The sequence below is a fragment of the Oryzias melastigma genome, linkage group LG4 (genome assembly GCF_002922805.2).
Source record: "Oryzias melastigma strain HK-1 linkage group LG4, ASM292280v2, whole genome shotgun sequence".
NCBI lineage: Eukaryota > Metazoa > Chordata > Actinopteri > Beloniformes > Adrianichthyidae > Oryzias > Oryzias melastigma.
Genome location: NC_050515.1, coordinates 22544896 through 22564743, shown reverse-complemented (window position 1 = coordinate 22564743; position 19848 = coordinate 22544896). Strand labels below are relative to the sequence as shown.

Below are 19848 nucleotides of genomic sequence, written 5' to 3'. Positions count from 1 at the left end.
GCATATGCAAATGTTGATAATGATTGTATTGCTGTTGCTACACATTCCCAGTGATTGGAAGCACAAACTGCTTGTTATTAGTGTTTGGGTCTGAACAATAAAAGCTTCCTAAATGGATGCCCCCCCCCTGCACACTTTTCTTAGCCAGTAATGGAGATTAGTTGTGTTAATGTGTCAGTCCAGGACTCAAGTGAATTATAATGCACTTCGATCGTAAAGTGTGTTAGCGGGGATGCTCCCACCCTCGCGGGCTCCCGCTAACACCCCCATTGTTTGAGCCTCAGAGGTCCCAGTGGGTCTGAACCTGCAACTGCGAGCATCTCCCGGAGACCGCCCAGCAGGAGCATTAGGATGCAGCTCGTGTCCTTAAGACAATTAGTTCATTCTCCTGCAGAAGCTTTATTGTCCTGTTAAATCCTGTCTTCATTGAAGTGGAACTATTGTTTTTTTTTTTTTTTTGTTTTGTTTTGTTTTTTTTTCTGCCCTACTCCCAATCTCAAAATTTTACGTTTTGTTGATCAACAGAGAACGTGACCCAACCAGATCTCAACAGAATGAGGCTAAAAAAGTCACAGCCTTTTTTTTTTTTTTTGTTATTATATTTATAATGTGTTAAAAACAAACTTCTACTGTAGTTTAATACTGTGACTATGCAGAGATTGTGGTATAGAACAGCTTCAAAGCAGAAAAAAACTTTTTTGGGGGGAAAACTATAGAGCTGATTAGACCAGTAAAGCATACATACATGTCTTTGTGGCCCATAAGTGATGAATTTTTGTGTTTCTTTGACTTTTATTCTATCTTATTATCAAGAAGTAGACACACTGGTTTGAAGGCATACAAAAGAGTTGTTGTTTCTAACTTGACCACAGGATGTCAGTGCGTGTCGACAGGGCTCCTTTAAACAAACATTGTACAACAGCACTGTTTGCTAATCTGCTGATCCACATTACACTCTGGGATTTACAGAATTAAAATTGCGAAAGTAAAACAAATTTCGATCCAGATGACCTGTAGCTCTGAAACAAAAGTCTTAAGCAGCTTTCTCGTTGAGGTGGACTTTTGTTCTTATTGGGAAAAGTCTTATGCAAGAAGTCCTCTACACCTCTGGATCTTGGTTCACATCCACCAGCTGTGGTCTCAGTTGCATTATATTATATTACAGCAGTACAGGTTCTACCAGCAAATCAGTGTTTCCTGACTTTTCTTTATGTAGGTTTTTGCTATGCAGTTCTGCAAAGCAGTCCACACTGTCATTGGGTCACTTTTGGCATTTATTTCTGATAATCTGAGGTCAATCCGGGTCAGTTTGCTGCCAGCAGCTGAGCGGGTTAGATTACACAACCTGACATTAAGCCACTATGTAGACAGACAGGTGAGGAGGGATTAATGTGCTGCAGTGAAAACCAAATCGAATGTCTTTACAGGGTTTTGTTGTATAGAATGATGCAGTAGTTGAGATGGGTTTTTTGAGCCACCAAGTCAATTTTTGTGTTGTTTTTAGAATTTTAGTCTTGGTCACATGGATCGTACAGGGGCTTGACCCATACATGTGAGGGTTTTTTTGGTTGTCTGGCCCCGTGGAGGGTCGTAGACAGGCCACATTTTATGAGGAACACAGGTGTGCCTTATAGTTTCCTCGAGGCTTATAGAGCCACCTTAAGCGACATCATAAAAATGAAACGTATGATTGTCAGGTGTGCGGTATATGTATCGTAAGAGTATTTGTAAGGATAATAGATGCACTTATGACATACGGGGTGCTGTTTTTCTGTGCCCTCATGCCATACTTCTGACCTAAATAAGGAGCATGACTAAGGTTTCAACTTTTAGCTGTTTGAAACATATTAGCATTTAGGCATCAACAAAAATTCAATATGATGGTGACATTTTCTAACTCTTTAGGCCTGCTGGCTGTGAGACATGTCCCTGTTGTTTTGGCTCTGGATCTCTATTGTAGATGGAGGCTCCTGTACTTTTCCTGAGCCAGTTTCACTGTTTTTCATGAACTGTCGCCATTAATAATAAAAAAAAAGCTTTTTCCATGACTGTGTCTCTGTGAAGCAACCTTGTGTTTTGTGTAGATGTGTGTTACCCCATCAGAGTCTTTTTGTTGTCACTGTCGTCTCATCAGTATTCACAGTGTTGATAGTGAATTCTCGCCGCAGCTCTCATTGTCTCCGGTGGAACTCGGCATCCTTCTGCTAATTGCATGTTTTTAGCTCAACTCAAACATGTCATTACGATCAAGCCCTTCCTTGGCGTGACCACACACTCTCCTCATTTAGACCCACAGAGCCAAACACACACAGTTACCCACACAAGTGTGGTCTTTTGTTGCATGAGAGCAGCTGAAGGTTGTGTGACGATAATTACTCTGTTTTTATTTGTGATCAAGCTGAAAGAGTTGTGCAGCCAGACTCTGATTTTCCATTTTTCCTTCAAATTACCCTTTTGAAAAAACATTGGTTGAAATTTTGTTTTGAGTTTTGCAGCAAGTAAATCAATTTTTGACTGATTAGTACCACAGTCTAAATTGGTACCTGCAGCTACATGAATATCCTTCACTCTGTTCTCCCAGTCATTGGAGTTCATCTGTTCTAAAGGAGATGAGAACAGTTATATTGTACAAAAAACTTTTACAATTATAACTTGGGAATGGGAAGTTTGAAGCACAGCCCCCAAGTCCACATTAAAATAAACATATGTTATATAAACAGGTATTTTAGTAGTCAAATCACTGTAGTCAAATAGATTTATGCCTGGAATTTGTTAGCTGTTCCAACTGTGCCTGAGTGTAATGTGTGCTTGGCTCGTCTATCACTTTATGTCAGGAAGCTACAAGTAATGTCAAAAGAACCAAACATGATCATCTAAATCAGGGGTGCTCACACTTTTTGGCACACAAAAAACAACCATGTAAACAGTATATATATATACTGTATATATATTGGAGCCAGACAATGTCTGTATAAGCAGTGATTCATCTCAGTCAGCATTTCTTTGGGAACCCCTCTCACCAATTTGGGATGAGCTTGTTGGAAGTACAAGCGGGTTACACAAAATCTGTTTCGAATGTTTCACATGAAACCTAGTCGACAGCTAATTTAATAGTCGATTAGTTGTTACTTTATATTATGTGGAGTCAGAGTGTAGTAAAGTTGAACGAAGTTGTGAGCGTTCAGCATCAAAAATGTGCTTTTGTTATATTTGAGTCAATGATACTAAAACTTTATCTTTTGTGAAAAATAGTTCCTTTGTTTCAGATGCCATCCTCATTTGATTTAATCATGTTTTAATGCCAGACACTAATGAAGGACAGAGGCTGTGCGATTCCTTAAAAGTTTAATAAACTATCACCTTAATTGTCTTTATTTGTTGTTATTTTAAAGCTAATGATGGTTAAGATGTGTGTTTTACATCCACTTTGCGCATCACCCGATTAGTCGACTAATCGGAAGAAATAATCGCTGATTAGTCAGCTAGTAAAATAATCGTTTGTGGCAGCACTAACCGACACTAAAGAAAACATATGAAAAAAAAGAGGATTAAAAAAAACATGGTAAAATATTGGGCAAGATTCTGACAGATAATGACTTAGTAATAGATACTTATTTCTCTATCAGAATCAGAAGCAACTTTATTGACAAGTATGATTACACATACGAAGAATTTGTCATGGTGATGATGGTGCCCAACGCACACCATCACACCACGGCAGCCATCTGCGGCGCCGAGCACGGGAAATTAACAAATCCAATGCACACAAAGATGCACAACAAATGTACAACAAACAACACACAAATGTACATGCAAGCATGGGAAAAGTCTATAAAAGTCTATGGGATTTTGGCTTCTTGGAGCCAGCAGGTACTTCCTGTTTGTAACATGAGTGGGGGGGGGTCACAAGTCCAGTTCTCATGTACTGTTGACGACACACGTGTGGTGACGTATGCATCAGAGATTGTCCGATTGTGAGATCCACTCATCCTTCCTTTATTATCAGCCAGTCGATTGCTATTGACGTCAGTTTCAAAATTCTATCACCTTCTAAAACTTTTATAGATGCTTATTCACATGAACTAATATGGTTCCAATTCAGGTTGTCTGGTTAGCCATCAGCTTGATTTTTCACATCAAAAAAATAAATCTGTCTCTTTACTGTTATTTATAAGATTTGGTGCCAAAAACTCCCAGATGGTACAAGCTGTGTGCTGCTTTTTAACTCTAAAAACTACAAAAAAATGAATATTTTTCTTTTTTTGCAGACTTTTCTGCTGAATTTCAGTTTTTTTTTGTAATTGCTATAACACCAACTAAAAACTACAGTAATTTGGGGCTTAATGTTATTTTGTTTTTGGCTATATTAAGTTTCTAATTGTTACTGTTTTAATGTACAGCAAGTTAAACCAGTTTAGACCTAAAACACATTATGGAATCCATGAAAAAATAGCTTTTCAGTTTGATTTATTCAGTTATTTAGCAAGCTCTTTGCTTGATTGAAATCAATGGGCATGTGAAGTATTTTAAAATCAAATGAAATGGGTTTATCATGGGCATGAATTTTTCTGAGTAAAAATTGTATTTACTGTGAGCTCCTCTAATCAAATAATTTGGGTAAAATTCAAAACAAACCTTTGTTTGGTGTTTTCTTTTTCCCTTCAAGAAATAACTTTATTGACTGATCAAATGTACGTTATTATTTTTTATTAATGTATTTTTGGAAGATAAATACCTTTACACAGTTGAGTAAACGTGGATATCTGAAGCACAGACATTCACCAACATATTAGGAGATTTTCAGGGTTTGCCAGAATTAAACAGCAGAGTAACTGCTGATATATTTCTTCTGTTTGAGGATCAAATGGTGTGTGGGAGATGTCTCATCACAGACAAACTCTTTCAGATTGTGTTTCATGTTCCTAATACTTTTAGCCAATCTACAGCATTGTAGCCTTCCTCCTCTTCAACCTTCTCATTCCTCTCCCCTCCTTCCATCTCTCAGCTTTAGAGCGAATCATCAGCTCCTGTCCTCCATTGGGCTGAAAGCTTCAGGCTTGTGTTGCGATAATACTCTCCATCACCACGGATAATTTCATCACAGCTCTCGGTTTGGTTCGTTTAACAGAGCCTGGCTGCCGAGCCCGTTTCGGCCTCCCCCTGGTTATTTTTTTGCGGGATGGCTTTGGGGCTGGGGGGAGGACATCCTCCCTCAGGGCTCAAAACTCAGAAAGCAGCGACGGCACACACAAAACAGGCTGTAATGCAATAAGCTGTCAGACGAGGGTTTCAGATGAGCTTCATTTTACATGTGCGGGGGCGGACGGACGATGAGAGCAGAGGGTGATTAAACCGCAGCGCTCCTCTTCTGCTCTTCTTATATTTCTGCTGTAAAGACACAGCAGAGTCCAGCTGGGGAGGGGAGGGGGGTAGAAATCCTTCACTGCATGAAAGCGTTTGTCGATTAATTTCAAATTGCGACATTAATAAAAACAAATTGAAGGCTTTCACTTTTGGGTTTAGCTAATAAGCCACACACGTTCAGATAGTTGGCCTTCCGTTTTAGATAAAAGTTTCTACATGATCTAGAAGTAAAGATAACCAAAATAATCAAACATGGGGTAAAATAAGAGACACAGCTGCTCAGGTCTAATCAGAAAGGTGGAGAATTTGATGTTTCTTGCTAGTATTTAAAGATCCACTCCAGTGAAAATGTGTTTTTCATGTTTTTAATACATTCTAGTGGCATTTTCTCAGTATGAAGAACAAAATAACAAAAAAAATATGATTAAAATTCCATTTCTGGTTGAAATTATTGTGAATCAGGAGCAGACAAAAACATTTTTTTTTATTTGTGACATAGGAAGAGTTGCAATTGGTGGGCCCCAAGCTTCCTGCTCCATTCCATTCTGATGCATCCAATTGCAGACAAATAGATCCATGAACAGCTTTGTTTTACTCATCTGGGCTGCATCAGGTTCAAAACTGTACAACTGCAGAACTTCAATATTGCTCAACATTTTTTTTGCACTGGTTATTTTAGGTTAAAGGTGTGAGGGGCTGCTAATGGCCCCACCTTCCCCCCCTGTCCTAGAAAACGACTTAAGTTTCCTTAGTTTCTAGAAGCTTTAAAAACAAATAGGATGGTGATTGGAGGGGAGTTTCTATTATATTTAATTCTAGGAACTACAAGAGATCTTCTTTTAAATAATTCGATTTTAATACAGTAATTGAGTGGGTTGGGGATCTGGATGACAAACTTTATATAACTATAACTGAGCCAACGACAGAGGTTAAAAAAACAATGGAACGCTGGCAACACCCGCTCATTTTTAACATTTTTTTGTTGTTGCCTCTGTTCCATTTAAAACTTGAAAAGCAGCGCTCGGACGGATGTTATCGCAGCAGACCTCCGCCGTGCACCCACTCACTCTCCTCCACCACCCAGACTCCATTATGCCCATTAGCATTCTGCACAGAGATATGAAGAGATAGGGGGGAGCTTATCTGTCGCCTCACACAGGAACATTGTGTGCGTTTGCTTTTGTGTGCGTTAGGAGACGAGAAGTGTGACGGAGTCAAAACAGGTGCGCCAATTCACATCATCACATGCTAAGTCTAGACGTCTCCAAGAATTCTAGTTCTTTAAAGCATAAAGAGGAAATCTCTATTTTTGTAAGTGTTGGAAATAGTTATTATTTTTTTAAGTAGGTCATTTGTTAGTGATTTTTTGCAGTGAGTTTGTTCCTCCTACTTCTCCATCGTTGTTGCCGTTTGTTGTTAACGGGGATTTTCAGTGTCAAACCAGATGTTGACCTACTTTGGGAGCCAGGCGGCGTAAACTTTTCAAAGCCACACAGACTGACACACAGGTACTTTGGGCTGTCATCCAGGAAAAGCTGTAATTCAGGAGGTCAGGTTGCAGCTCGTGAGTGGATCAGGTCTGTGTGTGTCTCTGATCCATCCGGACCAGCCTCCAAATCTTAGTGTGTTCTTAGAAATGAGAGGCTAGATGATGAAGGCCCCTCCCTGTGAGAATAATTGGTAGCTGTTGCTTCTCCCACGTCTGCAGCTTTTCACTCATCTGTTAATCAATAAAGCTGTGAGCCAGCCGCTCTGCTGTGTCCTTCATAGGCTTGTTACTACCATAGTAACACCCTCGGGTGCTCAGACTGCAGTGCTCTGGCGATTAAACATTCAGGTGCAGAAAACAGGGTGTTGGTCCTCCTCGCACTGCATCTTGAGTAATGTCACAGTGACACCTGCTGGCCGGACACCTTCACTGATGTTCTGTCGTAGTTTTGTCTGTCTGCTGAAAATTCAAACAGATACCAGCTCACTAAAAAGCTTTGAATGATCGAACCCGTGAGTTAATATTGTCTCTCTTTGTGTCTGTGTTTCAGAAGGAGCTGAGCCTTCCAAGAAGAGGCAGTTTGTAAGTACCCATAATCCCTTCTGTCTGATCCATCCATGTTTGTCTGCGCTGCTTCCCGAGCTGTCATCTGGAAATGTTTGGGAAGCTTTTAGGCTGAATACAATGAGCCAAACATAAATGTATGTGGAGAGGAGCAACACAACAGTGGTGGGAAGACTTCTGTTGAACTGCCAGCGACGTTCTGCTGCCACCTGAGCCCAGTTTGATGTCGTGTGCAAACAGAGAATCCTTCAGTGGTGCTGATGGGTGCTAGGATGTGCTCCCATCAGTGGGTTGAAGGATAAATCCTAAAGGCCACACGGTGCGTTTGTGAGCACACAGGAACAGCTGAGCATCCCTCTGTGAATAGATGAAGATCTAATTTTATCGCTGAATGTTCCTGTGTGTGTGGGGTGGTGTGTTTGGATTTGGTAGGACAGGGGGGGTCTCAGCATGGGTGGCTAGTTTACCGTCATGCTTGTGGGTTTTTGAGGATGAGCTGTTTGAGCCTGTCATCTTATGACATTGGTCATCATCAGTGCAGGCACTGTAACCTCACTTTGGGGGCAGATATCAGTCATGCTGGGGCATGCTGATGTCTCTGAGGTACCTGAATGCATCATTATTTCGTTAAAAGGGATGAAAGCCCACCTTTTACTAAATCATACTCGCCCCTTTCTGATCCTTGATGAAATGTAGAATGTTTTGAAATTCCGTCATTTTGAAAAACGTGATCTAGAAAAAGGTGATTGGTTTTATCTGCAGCATTTGATAAACCTCTGCCTGTACCACATGACAAAATCTGTTCAAAGGTTTTATAACTGAGTGAAATCGCCTCAATTCATTTCTCAGAAAAAAAAATGTAAACACAAATTTATTTTCTGTGAGTGTTACTGAAAATATGTCACTTTTGTTTTTCTTGCCTGCTGTCGCTGGAGCAATTTTAAATCCAGAAAGTTGTTTTACAACATTGAGGTGAAATGACACCATCCTATAAAGAAGATAGTTTGAGTCATTTGACTGGCTGTGTAAGGAAGACAGCATGTTCCACATATGTGCTTTATTACAAAGTTTAGAAAATGAAACCCTTTAATTTAGAGATGCACCGATCAGTCAGGCAGTGATCAAAGTTTTCTGGTTATCCATGAGATCAGCTCTGACGAGTGTTAGGCCTAGTAGTCATGCTGGGTGATACAGATGTCACATGATCAGAAATTGGGCCAGACCATGTTTCAGATTTGATTGGAATTGCATGTTGCATCCCAATAAAATGAGTTATTTATATTTTGATCAGTGTTATACATTCTAATCTTATTATTTTAAATAAATGCCCCATTAGAAGTCTGCATGTCATGAACTCATCACAACTTTTTCTTCCCCTGAGGGGCAACAGAATACAGCATGAGTTTGAGCACAGCACAAAAACAGTTGAGTAAATTTTGGGACGCATTCACTGATTTGGAATTCCGAGTTCAATAACTCTTTGAAAAAAATGTTCAAAACTGACAGCAAGTGTCTATTGGTTTGTCTTAATACAAACAATGACATTCAAAAGCATTTCAAAAAAGTAGATGGATGGGTGGATGGATGGATAGATGGATGGATTGGTATTAATATTTTTTATGAGAAAATAATGGACAGTCTTCAATGACATGGCTGTCAAGAGATCACCAACAAAGTCAAAGTCATTGTTTTTGGTAGGTGGGCGGAATCATCAGATTTTGAAAATCAAATGACTTGGAATCGAATCAGAGCCAAACAACCTGATTAGGATATCCCTAATAATGAAATATAAGCAAACTTTAAGCAAATAAACTGCATTTAAGAACATACCTTCTAGCCCATCTATGTTCTTCAGCTTTATCAGGTTTGTGGGAGTGTGATCTCTCATAAATGTCTTGCTCACTTGTCTCGGTTTATTGATGTTTACCAGCACATGTCTGGACTCTGTAACAAAAGAGAACCTTTTCTTCATCACCCTGGGTTTGTAGATGAAGCAGCAGCCCCCCTATGGCTCATCTGTTGCTACAGCAACAGGAGACGGCACATCTTCTACCTCATCCCACCTCACAGGCATCCCCCTGCCCTCATATGCACAACAAAGCTCATGCACTACTTGGATGTCAACAATGTCAGCATGGAGCATTGCATTAAATGTCTGTGCTTGACTGCAGCTCTGCACATTCATGCTGAGCCGCTCAGGAAGCTTCCAGCCTTGTGCTATTTTGGTCTTTGGGGAAACTTTCTCTGACCTGTTCAGTTGTCCCCAGTGCTGCAACACTATGGAGTCATAATAAGAACAACACTCTGTCTTCCATCCCTCCTTGTAGCTTTTGTAGAAAACAGAACTGCGTCATAAATTTCTTTATATCATGCTGGTGTGTGCATTTGTGTATTTGTATGTTTGTTCACAAACTCAGAGACAGTCAGAAACCTGACTTTACCACCCTATTCAATCAATACATTTTAATCAAACAGTACACCCATTGAGACAGTTAAATGGGAGTGACCCCTCCAAACAGAGTTTTGGGAAAAAAATGTTTTCAAATTCAGACATCGCTCCCCCTTGATGATGTCATCAGTAGTGGCCAGTCAGCTAAGAGCTGCTAGTGGTCTGAAATTCAAAACATCAGTTTCATAACTTTAAAAAGGTCATGCTAAAACACAAAAAATACATTTAAATGTAAACTCGTGTGCTTCAAAGAACACCCACAAGGAGAAATGTGCTTCTCCACAGTGCTACGAGAAACACCCCGGCGTAGGGCTCTGCATCCCCCCAGGGTTAGCCCTTAAAAAAAACTGTTTCCGACAACCCTACCCCTTCAAATGCCCCTACAGTTGGAGGGGTAGGAGGAAGCCGTAGGGGAAGAATTCTAGTTCTGCCTGTAGCTTAAGTGAAAATGCTTCAATGAAATCAAAGCCAACAATCCTATTCCAAAGAATGAAGTTTGCTTAAAAGTGATAAATGCTACGTGGGAAACATTCAGGTGACATTTGCAGGTAAACGTTGTGAAATGTAACGTCGGTCGCATGTCTTGCAGCTGCTCCCACGTCAGGCCAGTAATCACTCCAGATTTACAGAACCCCGCGGGCGCATGTCAGTGTTCCAGTCAAAGCCATCTGTGTTTCAGTCCATTGTTTGTGAGTTAGCAGCCTGACATGTGAGCTGCATTTAGCTCTGCAGCGTCAGCAGCGGCCTCAGGCTTCTCAGAAAGCAGAAGAGAGATGGAGTGACAGCTGGACCTGGCCGGGTCATGGAAACCTTACCTTTATTGAATTTGTCCCTCGCTTTAATTCATCAAACGGGCTTTGCAAAAGTTCTTCTTCACTTTCACCCAGAAAATGAACCATTTATAACTAGATATATTACAATAAAATGGGTAAAACTGTGCAAAGCAAATATTAACTTGACAATGTAAAAACATTTTTTTCATGTTCTTAACATGTTCTTGTAGCATTTTCTCATGATGGAGCACATATATAAAGAAAATAATTATAATAAAGGGATGATGGGAAATGAGAACAGACTTACTTTGCAACAACAGTCCCACCCGCAACTCAGAGGCAATTTTTCCTAATGAACTCCTGCCGCTCTGCAGAAACTATGTCCTAGAAAACCACACAGATTTTTACATTTTGGCTAAAAACTGCATAGTTATAATTAAAAAAAAACACTTGGAACTCTTTTAAATTAAGGTCTTTAGAAAAATTTTCAGTGAAGTCGCACTTAAAAAAATGAAATATTTGTCTTAAATTTTTAACTAAACCCCACCTAATTGTCTAAGTGACTTTTTATTTTTAAGTTCAAAACAGTATTTAATACTTACTTGCTGAGTTTTGCTATAAAATATGTTAGTTCTCATTCATCATAAACGTTTAGCATAAATGTATGAGTACATTTGTGAAAGTTAAATCAATTGTAACTTCAGCTTTTTTTTTCCAAGAAAGTTTTGGTCTTGATGACTTTTTAATTACACGTTTCTGCTGATTTTAGCAGAGTTCCAACAATGTAGAAGTATTTTGTAAACATTACACGAAGCTGTGCTGTTTACACACAGAGAGCATCTCAGGTTTCCTCTATCCGGCGTTGTCCTCCCCTCCTCCTCGCCCTTCTGTCCCTTGCCGCTGTCTGCCGAGTTCTCAGTCCTGTCTGTGGCGGCCGGCAGCCTGGTCGCGGGTGAGCTGACGCTGGCAGGAGTACAGGGGGATTAACTGGACCGGCTGCTCCCGGGGAAGGCTCTCCTGTCTGCGGGGCGGCAGGAGCGTTCCTTTTGAGTTTTTCTGTACCATGACCGGTGGTCTGGTCTCTGCTGGAACTTCTCCAAACTCCACCGTATCATGTTTTGGATTAGTTTCTTTGTCCTCGGAGGACTCCATTTGGAAGGATTTACCCTGTGTGTGTTTTAAACTTTGTGTTGAACTCTGGAGTTGTTGATTGGAGCCGTTTCTCCGGACAATGCTGTGGCAATCAGTCAGTTTTGGACTCGGCAAGCCCATGCTTGCTGCTGGATGAACACTCTAGCCCAGATACCTTACATAGCTGTGTGTGTGTGTGAGTGGAGATAAGAGCAACACTCGTTCGCACACACATCGCTGCTCTTTGAGGCTCCGTCAGGGTGACGGAGTCCGTTTCAGAGTTTTTAGGGGCTGCTCGGCAGCGAGAATGCTTTTGTTGGTCAGATGAACCAACAGACTTTGCTGGATTATTACAGATTACAGCTGATCCCTCTGTCCCAGAACACAAGATGAAAAGGAGGAAGGAGCGAGCAGGAGCGCCGCATCTCCGCCTCCAGTAAGAGCGTGTGTGCTCATGCAAGTTTGTGTGCTTGTGAGGCCACAAGTGATGTGTGCATTTGTTTATCTCGAGCGATAAATTGAGCAGAAGAAAACGAGCAATGATTCATAACGATCACTTTGTGTCTTCTTGGTTTAATGCTGAATCACAGTTCATTCATCCCCACTGCGTCAGTGAAAAGTGACTGGATTGAGTCAGCAAAAAATGTAAAAGAATAACTGGTAATTCATCACAAACATCAGTTCACAATGACCGCATAAAGCATCAAATCAGCTCATCCAATACAGAAAAGGCTCAAACTTGACTGTACAGCTTTAAAATCACAATAAAGTTTAGTTGATGTAATTAGCTGTGATTGACCCACATGCTACTTTTACACACGGATCCATAGAAATGGCAAGAAAAAAAAATAGAATACAGTGGTCCTTTATATACCCCAGGGTTATGTTGAATAAATAACCCACGATAGGGGAAAATTGCTGTATGATTCTAGATGTGTTAAGGCTATCAAACTCTTTACTGAAGACTTTTCTTAAACAGACAGGAATATTTTCACACTTTTATCTCTTATTTAAACTCTCACAGTTCAAACTTTCATAGAAAATGTATCCAGTATTTAAAGATCTGTTTGTAATCGAAGATTTGTGTAAATTTGGCAAACTGATCACATACAGGAGAGACAGCAAATAGATTGATTGACAGCCAATCCCAATGCAAAACACATTGTAGTTTTTAAAAACAGGATGAAAAAATTACACTGAAAAAAATCTGCTAAACATAGAGACAGCGAAACGTAAACTGGAATATATCGAAGGACTAAGATAATAATTAAAAAATTGCTTTTAAATGTATAACGATTGATAGGATATAAGTGAACAAAAACATTGACTTTTTACAGTCTGTTAAACTTGACCTAGTTCAACCGCACACGCAACCCTGACTAAAGATGATGCAATGCAGATAAAACCCTCTTATCTGATGAGAAAGGAAGTTCATCACGCTCATTTCTCACATCGACTTCATCAGGGCTTCTGAGCAAACATCTTGTTCTCTTCAGGTTTCAGATGAGGTCACTACAGTTTCAGATAAATAAATAATCAACATTTTAGACCCTTTTTATTTATATAATCCAACCCATGTTCACTTAAAGATTTATTATATAAAATTTTGAATTCTTTCCTGGTGGATGTCATCCGTCTTTTATCATCAGGGACATACTGGGCCCAGTTTTTTTACATTCAACCACAAGAACTCTGAAAGTCTGGTACTGCTGGTCTTGAGGGGGATATGTCTGTTGGACTGCAGGGCTCATGTTTTACTCAAAGGAATTTGTGCTTGACTTAGTTACTAAGGAACAAGCCCACATCATCACCTTTCCACCACTTTGCTGCAGAGCTGTTGTGCTTTCAGGCTGTTTTATGACGAAATGACTCCACTTTGACCCCATGTGTCCAAAGACGATTGTTCTAGAAGGTCTGAACTGTTTGCTGACATTCCAGTTTACTTAAGCAAGCTTTGAGAAAGCAGAAAGCCAAGTAGCAATTTTTTCAAGTATGTTTCTAATTTACATGCTAAATCATAAATTGTATTATTGTATTATATTACAAAGGATATAACATACTTAACTATGAGATTTAAGGATTGCTTTTATTCTGCCCTCCCTGACCTGGGTCCAGATTTTTTTTATTTTTAATTTTTTTAAAGGGACAGGACAAAAAAAAGCATTGTTAGAATTTCAAATGCAACCAACGCCATGTCCACAGGACATCTGGCTCGCAGCTAATTTCCACATTTCCCTACGAATAGACAAAACAGGAACAAACAACAAAGATACAAACATAAACGCATAAAATACAGGCAGATAGATGAATAAATCTTAATGAGAAGCAGCTTTTCAGGTCTTCTGAAGATTTGTTTTCCCATCAAGAAATGTAAAACAGTGAACAGTATACAAAAACAAGCGTGTGTTAGCGTGATGCTAACTTATCATTGATTTTTATGTAGAACCACTAGCGGCTAACATTCACATGGCCTAAATAAAACTGAGAGAAAGTCCTCTAATCTGTGATTTTCTGCCATCAATCTGATGTATTTTTTTGTTTTAGCTAGTTATGCTAATACGTAGCAGAGAGTTGCTACAAATATGAATGTAAATCACGCAACAACAAGACTCTATTACTAAAGAATTCTGAATAAGTCATTCTGCATAGCTTTTTTTAAAAACAACCCTTTAACCCAGAAACCCTCTCAGTTGTCTTGTTCATACTAATGCATGAATCAAAAAAAGGAAAAAAAAGAAAAAGAGGTTAACAAGAAACTAAAAACTAATTGGCAACCAAAGTCAATATTAGCAAGGAGCTGTTACATTTGTGGGTATTTTATCGATAGCTTCAATATCATATACAGTGATTTATGTTTACAAATTAAGACAGCTGTATTAAAATCCTGCTAAAATGGGGGACTGCCAGCAGATATTTGAGCAAATGTGCCCATGTTGACAGCAGGTTAGTCTTTCAGCTGATAAGCCATTTGACTAATCTCATTTCTCAGTCCATTATTTCATGATGGTTTCGTGTTTGATTTTGCTCAAACTGTGGAGCTGCACCACAGATGGTCCCGTTGCATGGTGGGTAAACACTGTGCATACTAAAGTATGCAGAGATCTACGTCTACCAGCAGGGAGTCTCACCCTGTCTGTCCCACCCGTTGTGGGGGTTGGGACTCTGAGACTACCACCATACGGTCCGCCTGCCCCGCAGGTCAGCCCTGAGTACCAGCTGAACTCTGAGGAAGACTCGTCTGTGCTCTGTTCTGTTGCAGAATGGGATTATTTGGAAACAAAGGGATTTGAAGCTGATTTGTCCTTGAACGTTTCCCCCCCTCGGTCTTTGGATGTGATCTCTTAGTGATCTTTGAAGATCAGTGAATTTGATTTTGGGCTTTCTATCCAACTGTGATCAGTTTGTGAGCTTAGCTTTTGTCCCTTCGTGAAGTCCGAACATCTGAAGGAAGCACTCTCTCTGCATGCAGTACTTAACTTTATGGTGAAGTCTCTCATGAAGTGTTCTTCAACAGCCCAACTAAGAGCAAACAGATTGAGATAAAGGATGCTTCACCTAATTATCAGTTTGAAGATCTTTCTTTCTTTTCTTGTCTTTCAGTCTTTCATTTTGAATTTAATGAGGCAAACTAAACCAAAACTCTAAGGCAAGACAAAGCCTATAAACTACAGGTGTAGTGACTCATTTTTGATATTGATTTGGTTCAAATTATAATTTGTGGTTAATGATGCAATTTATAGTTGTTATTAGTTCATTAATAACAATCCGATTCACTGACCTAAAATCGATCCAGGACATCTTTAGCTGAAACTTCAACCATTGTGACTCAGATAAATACCTGATACTGAACCATGCAGTTGAAGTCTTCCAGATTTCCTGTATTCATTTCAAGATACTCAAGTGTAAATTAAATATGTGAACAAATAAACAGTAAACAAGGATTAAAGACAAATCCATTCACATTTTAGTTTCATAAAGTTCAGCCCACTGTTGTTTTTCCACATCAAAATAATACAAAGGAAGCATTATTAGAATATTCTACCACACTCTATTCTCACGTCTTTGCTAAATTCAAAGAGCTCAAAGAGTTTCCACACATTGGACTGTAATGATGGTTCATCATTTTTAACTGCCATCACATGTGTGTCCGACACTTGGTCATTTTTACATCATAGAAAAAAAAAAAAAAAAATACCATGTCTCAATCCAAATGGTATTTTACGATATTGATGATTTATTGATTTATTTTATTTTGAAGTAATTTAATGACATTGGTTTGATTAACAACTTGCTTCAAACTGATCAATCTGTTGGATCTTCTGAATAGAACTCGATTTATCATTACATCCCTACTACAAACCACTTAATACATGTTATTGAGGGCATTTAACAACATCCCATGAACAAAAGTGACATGTCTGACAGGTCAGATATGTTTATTAAGAAACAAAAAAAAACAACTAAATTTGAAAAATCTAGATTTTAACTGAGTTTTCATCTTTCATTTGTTAGTTCATTTATCCATCGTCTCATATGTTATATGTTCACAACCATAAGCCCTTTTGTTTAAATTAAGTTATTCATAAGGTTATTTGACATTATTTTAAATTAAGTTATTTATTAGGTTATTTGTCATTCAACCCTATTTTTAAACATTTAGGTGTTCTTTTACTTCCATACTTTACTATGCCTGAGAGAGGTGGTCATTTTACATATACTTGTATTTTTCTTTCCATTCATTTGTTGTTGGTGATTTGATATTTTTAAAATTTATTGTGGGATTTTTTTTCTTGAAATTACTAATATTATCTATGGTACATATATTTGTATTTACTAACGATGTTTTTTTGTAATGCAAACAGACAAGTTAACCATGTTGATCCCATTTTAAGTCTGCAATCAGAAGCTTTAATGCAGAAGTTTAACTGTCATTTGATTTAAAAAATCAGCCAACTTTTTGGACTTAATTTACTCTTTTGATCATTTTTCTCATCCTTTAATTTTTTTAAAAGACAATATTTTACTCCAGAGCTTTAACTCTAGTGTTGACATTCTTTTGACTACCGTAACTCTTCAATTGTTGACACAATTAATGTAATACCAGTGGATCAGAGAAAAGCATGTTTGTGTCAAAACGTTATCAATGCAAAGCTGTTTTTCTCCAGAATCAACTGATTCACGTTTATTGCCAAAATAGTCGGAGAGTTACGGTACGTCCATGAGTGTTTATTTAGGTTTCGCTGGCAACATCTCCAATGTTAAAACATTTTAGCAGTAAACTTTCCAAACATCAACGGACGTACACGCCCACGTCAGCCACCTCTCTTCTCGTCCTTCATTCCTTCTTCCTCCCTTCCCTCCTCTGTTGGCAGAATCTGGTCCCCGACTCAGCTGCGTTGCCAAGGCAACAGCAGCATCCTCCTCCTTCAGCACCTGTTGTCCCCCACTTCCTTTCATCCATCTGTCCATCAGCTCCCTGCACTCTCCCTCTCTCCCTCCTCTCCCTCTCTCTTCTCGTGCGACGGCCCTTTGTCCGCCCCCGTTTACCAACGAGGAAACCCCTTCCTCTGGAGGTAAGAGCCTCATCATGTGTGGTCCCGTAACATATGTTTCCGGGTGTTTTCCTGGTCTTGTGCAGGAAACCGCACTAATTAGGTTTGAATCGTCTGGGGGGACATCCTCAGGACTCTAACCAACTCTCCTAATGATTAATAACCAGAACAACTCATTTTATTAGTTACAGCCTTTAATTAAAAACTTGGGAAGTTTTAAAGAAGACACAACACTGCTTTTGTAAAACTTTGAGAAGTTTTAAAAAAATATTAATAATTATTTTTCATCCTGTTTTTTTAAAGCAATCAACCAGACATTTTTTTTTTCTTGGTGTGAGGGCGTAGTTTTTGTTTATTACGCAAAGTAAGCTGCAGTAATACTGAAATCAGAAAAAACTAGTTGGATAACTTTAGATCAAACAATCATTCAGATTTTTAAAGACAGAGTCAAAACCTCTAAAGCCCATTTCACTTTTATTTTCGAAAAAAAATAATCCCTTTACAATATTCTACTTCAAGTTTTTCCCATGAACTGCATATGAAAACTGGACTGACTCCTCCCTCATTGGGTTCCAAACAGGAAGTACTCGCTGGCTCCAAGAAGCTTAATTCCCATAGACTTGTATGGAAAAATAAACAACTATTACTGTCATTATATGTGTCAGAATAACCATTCTTGCTCTGATTTTTTTTTAAATGTTCTTGCTAATCCAAATTTATTTAATTATTCATTTTTCCATGATTCAAATTATTCAAGTAATAAATTGACAAATCAGATGCCTTTAATAAAAGTATGTGGTGCCCGCTGGACCCATTGAAGGTTCAAATGTTAGAGTGACAGATTCTCCCGAATCTGCTTTCAATTTGAGTATTTGCTAGCTCCAACATGGCGGCGTTTGAATTGCGAATAAATGGTGACTGAATTGACTTTATTTTTTTTTTAACCATAAGTAAGTCATTTTCATTGGGTGTCGTAATACTCACTCAGTCCGGTTCTCACATACAGTCAATGGTTTTTCCCTAAGCTCAATTCTTAACTATAATTGGAAGCACGAGACTCTCTGACAGATTTTTTTCAAGAAGTTTGTAAAACAGCAAAGCATTTTTTAAATTACAGCCATTAAGTCTCACTGACAAACATCGTTTCATATGATGAGCAACATGTGACAAATCAAATGGTGTTTCCTGACAAAGCTTTACAGTCACAGTCCCATCCACCAGAGCACACACACACTCACTCACTGCTGCTGAACACTGGTGCCAACATAAAAACCCCAAGTGCAATGTGGGCCCACAGACGCCCCACAATCAGGCCGAACAAGACTCAGAACAAAATAGGTAATAGCCAACAAAACGACACTTCTGACCCCGTTGACCCAACCAGCTCAAAGGTGCGGCTCCTTTAACTTTGAGAGACAAACATCTTCTACAGAAAACAATTTGTTCCTGCTGAGGAATCTGGACTTTCCTGTTTAAATAAAAGATTCAGAGGCTGATGTGCAGCTCTGTTAACAAGTGCCACATGTTTGGGCTTTGACTAATAATCGAGTTTCCGTGTGTGCGCCGTTTCTCTTTGACCTATCCTTTGCTTGACTGACGTGCAGCTTGCATGTTTTATCTAAATCTTTAAATAACTGTCTTTTAGGTTACGTTTAGTCAGATTTTAAAATCCTCCACTCTTTTAAAGGTTTTCACATGTTAATGGCTTTATGATATCCGGCTTTAAATAAAAACGTGTAGTTGGTGCTTCATTTTCTCTCTTTTGATTCTGATCATATGAATTCTTATCAAGATGAAGAGTTGCATCACAACAACTCCAAAAGGCTCAGTTTAGTTTCCTGTGCCTGTCAAGCACATCTCCAAGTCTGGGTTCATGAGATCATTCAGAGACTCTCCCAGTACAGTGAGGTTCACCATCAACTGCTGGCGCTGCGTCTGAATTGACGGTCGCTGTCAGCAGTACTTCCGTCTCTCTGTGACCCAGTTTAATGACTTGCTGTCCTGCATTAGTCCGAGGGAAGAAATAATTAAATTAGAGGACCTTTTCATTATTGTCTTCATACAAGTAAAGAAAAATGTCATAAAGTTCTGGAGGATCTTCATGTTGGTTTTTAGACTCCACCCACGGATCATATCATCAGCACATCACTGGTCAGACCCTTGTTGGTTGACGCAACGCCAATTCTTCGCCAAAGTTCAGATATTCGAACTCATACTGTGTGTCAGAATTTTTGCTGCTCTGTCCAAAAGGCACTGTCGCCAGAGTGTTGTGTCCGATGGCCACACCCAACAGCTGCAACTGATACTCAGATCACGCCAGGAGACCTCTGACTGCTTCTATACATTGACTTCACTTTGAAACTTGTCGCCCTTGATGCGTGAATTGCCTTGTGAACACAGCTTTATTTCCCTAAAACTATGGTGGCATTGTCCAAATAATAGAACAACAGATGATGTTCTGGGGAGATCAGGTGTTCCTGTGTATTATATTAGATTATAATTGTACTGCACGGTGGCGCAGTGGTT

The 19848-nt window shown here is 39.2% G+C and overlaps 1 protein-coding gene across 6 annotated transcripts in view; it reads left to right on the top strand.

Annotated features, from left to right (window-relative positions):
- The window catches only part of mast2 (microtubule associated serine/threonine kinase 2), a 169870-nt gene that overhangs the window by 98257 nt on the left and 51765 nt on the right, over positions 1 to 19848 (top strand). For 5 of the 6 annotated variants that reach the window (XM_036211612.1, XM_024278302.2, XM_024278301.2 and 2 more), the window contains one exon: positions 7404 to 7435. In XM_036211612.1, the coding sequence (XP_036067505.1) occupies positions 7404 to 7435 (32 nt within the window). Of the gene's footprint in view, positions 1 to 7403; positions 7436 to 11583; positions 12207 to 19848 lie in introns of those variants that run through there. The other variant, XM_024278306.2, reaches the window with a different exon arrangement.